At 35.1% G+C, this 6,000-nt stretch overlaps 1 protein-coding gene across 1 annotated transcript; it reads left to right on the top strand.

Annotated features, from left to right (window-relative positions):
* Window positions 1-353: 353 nt before the first annotated feature.
* LOC114193390 (Pentatricopeptide repeat (PPR) superfamily protein) lies at window positions 354-2,912 on the top strand. Its single transcript, XM_085665372.1, has 2 exons — window positions 354-2,354; window positions 2,529-2,912. The coding sequence occupies exon 1, from the start codon at window positions 417-419 to the stop codon at window positions 2,244-2,246; it is 1,830 nt and encodes a 609-aa protein (XP_085521498.1). The 5' UTR covers window positions 354-416; the 3' UTR covers window positions 2,247-2,354; window positions 2,529-2,912.
* The last annotated feature ends 3,088 nt before the right edge of the window (window positions 2,913-6,000 follow it).

The following is a 6,000-nucleotide window of genomic DNA, read 5'->3' as shown; positions in this document are numbered from 1 at the left end:
AAGAATGAATTTAGGATGTTGGGAAAAATTTAGGGTTTCATGATTCCCATTTCTAAACAAAGTTAAACATTTTCAACATATGTTACATCAATTGCTCTTGCCTCTTAAAAACATTGACACGTATCAGTACAATTGTGTCACCTCACTACTGTCTGAACAACGTCTGTTTAAATTAAACGAAAAGAACTAAATTGAGTCACTTTTCAAGACTTAAAGACTAAATTGAGACTCTAAATAATAGAAAGACCATTTTAAAATTTGCTAAGAAGTAAAACAATAACTAAACTTTAATAAAAAAGTATCATATTATATACATTTAAATTATAATATAATTAGTTTACGACAACGTGAATTCTGACCATTGTGAAGATAGTGAGCTTGAGTTCAGATGCAAAAGAAGTAGAAGAAAGCCAACCATGGCCATGGTAATGGCCCTCAACTTCAAAACCAAGCTCTATCATGACTTTGAATCCCTCTGTTCCTGCGTTGGCGTTCACCTTCACCGTCTTCCATTTTCCTCTCTCTCCCCCTTCCCCTACGAAGACCACGACCTTCTATGTGCAATCTCCGAAGCAATCCAAGATTCCCAGAACAAACACAACCATGATTACTCTCAGAACCCAAGACTCCGGCGCATCCTCCCTTCCCTTACGACGCGCCACGTCGCCAACCTCATCACCCTCAATCCTCTCTCCCTCTCCCCTTCCTCCCTCCTCTCCTTCTTCAACTACCTCGCATCGCGACCCCCCTTTCGCCACACGCTCCATTCCTACTGCACCATGCTTCACTTCCTCTACCTCCACCGAATGCTACCCGAAGCACACTCCCTTCTTTCCTTCCTCGTTTCGCGAAAAGGATCCAACTCCGCTTCTTCCCTTTTCTCTTCCATTCTCCGCACCATGCCTCTCCGTCACCACTCCGCTGGCGTAGTCTTCGATGCTCTAATGTGCGCTTACGTTGATTCCGGGTTTATACCGGACGCTGTTGAGTGCTTCAGGTTGGTTTTGAAGAATAAGTTCCCCGCCCCGGTTCGCGGTTGCGAGAATCTGCTTCGTCACGTGGTCAGGTTGAAACCCCTTGAAGTTGAACGCGCTTGGGGTTTATATTTGGAGGTTTTGGATTCTGGGTATCCGGCAAGAATTTATTTTTTTAACGTTTTGATGCATGGGTTTTGCAAAGTTGGTGACGTTGGTAATGCGCGGTTGGTGTTCGATGAAATTCCCAAGAGGGGTTTGCGGCCGACGGTTGTTAGTTTTAATACTTTGATTAGTGGGTGTTGTAAAGTGGGGAATGTGGAGGAGGGTTTTCGGTTGAAGGGTGTTATGGAGAGTGAGGGAATATATCCTGATGTTTTCACTTTCAGCGCTTTGATCAATGGGTTGTGTAAGGAGGGTAGGTTGGATGAGGGGAGTCTTTTGTTTGATGAGATGTGCGGGAGAGGATTGGTTCCGAATGGTGTTACATTCACTACTCTGATTGATGGGCAGTGCAAAGGTGGGAAAGTGGATTTGGCTTTGAAGAATTTTCAGATGATGCTGGCTCAGGGTGTTAGACCTGACTTGGTTACTTATAATGCATTGCTCAATGGTCTCTGTAAGGTTGGAGATTTAAAGGAGGCTAGGCGGCTTCTGGATGGGATGAGTGCGAGTGGTTTGAAGCCTGACAAGATCACTTTCACCACACTGATTGATGGATTTTGCAAGGATGGAGAAATGGAATCTGCGTTGGAGATTAAAAGGAGAATGGTAGAAGAGGGGATTGAACTTGACGATGTAGCTTTCACGGCACTGATCTCTGGGCTTTGTAGAGATGGGAGAGTTCATGATGCGGAGAGAATGTTAAGAGACATGTTGAGTGCTGGTTTCAAACCGGATGATCCAACGTATACCATGTTAATTGATTGCTTTTGTAAGAAGGGTGATGTTAAGGAGGCGTTCAAGTTGCTCAAGGAGATGCAAAGCAATGGACATAGACCAGGAGTTGTCACGTATAATGCGCTAATGAATGGAATGTGCAAGCAAGGTCAGATGAAAAATGCTAAAATGCTGTTAGATGCAATGCTTAATTTGGGGGTGGCTCCAAATGATATCACGTATAACATTTTACTAGATGGTCATTGCAAGCATGGAAGCTCACTTGATGTTGACACATTCAATTCTGAGAAAGGACTTGTTGCAGATTATGCTACATATAAAGCACTTGTTAATGAATCAAGTAAAACTTCAAAAGATCGCCTAAAGGGATGATTGTTACTGATATCTTTTAAGCTGAACTGCAGTAGTTGCTGGACCTGGCTTACAGATAAAACATCATCAGAGTAAATCAAAAGTAGCTCCACTATCATCACTGAAGCGGTAAGAACATGCAAATAGGATATGTTCTCAATTTCATTTTTGTATGATTCTTGATTTCATTGGCAGAATGGTAAAAGTACTATGTAAGGAGGCTTCATTTTTCTTGCTTCGCTTTTGTATAGTGGATAATAACAATAATAATAATACTAATTGAAGTTCTTTTGTCTGCTTCAGTGATTCCTTGCAAATAAAAGCCGAAATTGCTTCTAACTGTGATTCAGTGGCATTTCAATGGCTTTTTACTACCAGATATGGATGCCAATTTACGGTTTTTTTTCCCTTCTAGGCAAATCACTATGTATTATTACGGAAGTAGGCAGATTTTTTAAAAATTACAGAAATGGACAAAACGTTATGGGGGTGCACGTTTTCGTATGAAGAAATCGTGTAGCCCCCAAACGTTTTCGTGGTCAAGCGGGTCAAAGGGCGAAATTGTATGGGGGGTGAACGTTTTTGGTTTAGTAATCGATTACAACATGTTGTAATCGATTACTGCATGCTGTAATCGTGCAGGGGGGTTACATTTTTCGTTCAGTAATCGATTACCGTATGCTGTAATCAATTAGTGCATGCGTTGCAATTTTCTGGGTGTAATGTGATCGATTATAGACGAAGTGTAATCGATTACATGATTAATGCATTATGTTCGAGTGAAATGTAATCGATTACAAAGGTATTGTAATCGATTACAGTCCAAATTTTTTTTTTTTTAAAAAAAGGTGATTAAATTAGAATTGGATCAGAGACAAGCATAATAATTTCTAATGATTTTATACAGTTTTTTGGTCCATCAAAGAATAAAGTATTTCAAATTATAGTTGATGAAGGCATAAGAAATATTAATCTTCATAAAAAATTGTCTTAGTTTTGATATTGTAGAAAGAAAAAAAAAACATTGAAAAGTAAATTAATTGAAATAAAAAATGTACAAATTATTGGCGAAATGGTAGTGTGCTAGAATATATAAGCGTTTTAGTCTGCAGAATCGAAAGGAGTGACTTGGAGTGGGAAAGGAGTGGGTTGGGGGTGCGAAAAGAAAAAAAAATCTCTTTTGAAGAAAACGTGCACCCCCCACACGTTTTCTAATAGAAAATGTGCACCCCCCACACGTTTTCTATTCAGAAAACGTATACCCCCCATACACTTTCAATTTAAAAAAACGTGCACCCCCATGACGTTTTCAACTTCACGCTTCAGAAACGCATGCAGTAATCGATTACACCATATGGTAATCGATTACTGCTTCAAAGACGTTACCCCCTGCACGATTACAGCATGCAGTAATCGATTACAGCATACGGTAATTGATTACTGAACCAAAAATGTTCACCCTCCACACAATTTCGCCCTTTGACCTGCTTGACTATGAAAACGTTTGGGGGCTACACGATTTCTTCATACGAAAACGTGCACTCCCAGAACGTTTTGTCCATTTCCGTAATTTTTAAAAAATCTGTCTACTTCTGTAATAATGGAGAGTGGTTTGCCTAGAAGGGAAAAAAAACCCCAATTTACTTCTTAAGGAAACACTTTGCTGATGGAACAAGCGACATGTATGGATGCTACTTATATGGAAGAAATATGCCCCTTAAACAGAGCATGTGGTATTTTTTAAACCCGATCATTCTCAGAAGATTTGGTTGTGGTGCTGCTACTTTAGGTCATGTTTGGCTTTAAAACTTTAAAAATCATAACAACGTAAAGAAGAAGCTGCGTTGACACTTTTTTCTTTTAAGTAAAAAGTTATTTGATAAAAAGGTTAAAACTAGTCCCTCTATCCACTGAAAATTATATTCATAAAAAAATATTTGAAGTTGATTTGATTTACATAAAATCTTTTCAATGATTATCGAAATAAATAAAAATACTAAAATAAGTATATTTAAAACTTTTAATATTGAAAACATCTGTAAAAGTTATTTTAATGATGGTTTGTAAATAATTTTTATACCCAATATAAAATGTTTGAAAACTTATAAATTTCTGTTCAATAATAAAATTAAAAATTTTGGTCGTGATTCAATAGAATCAAATTATATCAATGTGTTCGGAAAAAGTTCTCAGTCTCTGTTGATGTGTCTCTTACACATTTGTGTGTGCAAAAGCATGTACTTGTCTGTGAACGATTTAATTTTTTTAAGGCAAGAGTGTGATATGGTTACGAGAAATTGTAAATTGAATGCTAATGATAATGGTTCTGTAAGTTTACTATTATTTCCTTCACTTGCATAAATCAAATGACATGTCTAATTCAATAATTTGACCCAAAAGTAATATTCTAGTAACTTTTTTCTCTAATATTCTATCCACTTCTTTTCATTCTTTTTGGCTTACATATGGCCATCAGATATTAATTTATTTTTGTTTTCTCACTTTTGTTTTTAACTAATTAAACACCGATTCTCTATCTTACCTAAAAACAAATAAATCAAACTGAACATAATAACATATGATTAAACTAAAACCTAATATATAAACCCAACAAAGTCAAATATTTTTGGACTGAAAGTGTTAAATCTTACCTTTCAAATATGTTGTTCAACTTCTTCATCTTTTTATAAAGATGTTTAATTACAATAATTCAATTGACTAAGGTGAAATGAATGGTCATTAACTCAATGGGTACTGTAGTCTAAAATAATTAAAGATAATAAATATAGTCTTATTGAATCCTATGCCTGTAAAAAATTTAATTGTAACCAAATTAGTTTATTTAGCTTTTGATAAATTAGTTTATGTTTAATTTCTTGCAACTTCAAAAATAAATTTAATTATTATAATTTATATAATTATAATTACAATAACAAAATGAAAACTAATATTATAATATTTATAAAAAAATTAAATTAGTTCTATCGTTTCGATTGTCTAGAGCCCGATCTCGACATTAGTAGATGAATAGGACATTCAAAGGTGATCAAAAGTTTATAGATCCTGAATTGGGCCTAAAAAAATTCAGATTTAACTAACAAATCTTGTAATCTAAGAGATATTTTAGCAAAAAATATAAATATTTTGTTTATAAACAAAATGTTAACTTTGACAATCTCAAGAGACAGAATATATTTAAAAAAGTAATATATTTTTTATGTTGAAGATGAAAGTTCATGGATTGATCGTGATTCATTGGACTTTTGTGAAGTTTTTGATCCTGTAAACTTTTTTGATGTAAGCTTTTTTTCAATGTGAGTTTTTTCGGTCCTAATCCATATGGGTCGGGATCAAGTCTTATGGATTAGACCAAATTAACACGTCTAATCATTATGAAGAAGAGGATAATGAGAACACTTTACAATATAACAAATATTACCTCCAATATAACCACAAGAAACCTTTAATTTGTACGAGTCACGTAAAGATAATGAATTTTTCCTCATTCTTCACTTACAACTACACAATTAATCCTCATAAATTGAAACTTGATTCAATAGGAGGATCAGTCTCTCCACCTCAGGAAATCTACACTCAGCTAAACAAATTAAATTTTCATGTGTTTTTTTTTTTTTTATGTTAAGAAAGATGTAACAAGAAAATTGTGCATAACCTACAAAAATAGAATGTCCAAAGAAGAAGTAATTTCGTAATCTCACAAATGATTCTCTTTTCTTGCATTATCTAAAATTCAAAATCATAAATTTAATAAATT

The sequence above is a fragment of the Vigna unguiculata genome, chromosome 8 (genome assembly GCF_037176805.1).
Source record: "Vigna unguiculata cultivar grain cowpea cultivar isolate G323 ecotype 2 chromosome 8, ASM3717680v1, whole genome shotgun sequence".
NCBI lineage: Eukaryota > Viridiplantae > Streptophyta > Magnoliopsida > Fabales > Fabaceae > Vigna > Vigna unguiculata.
This window is presented reverse-complemented; position numbering and strand designations above follow the sequence as displayed.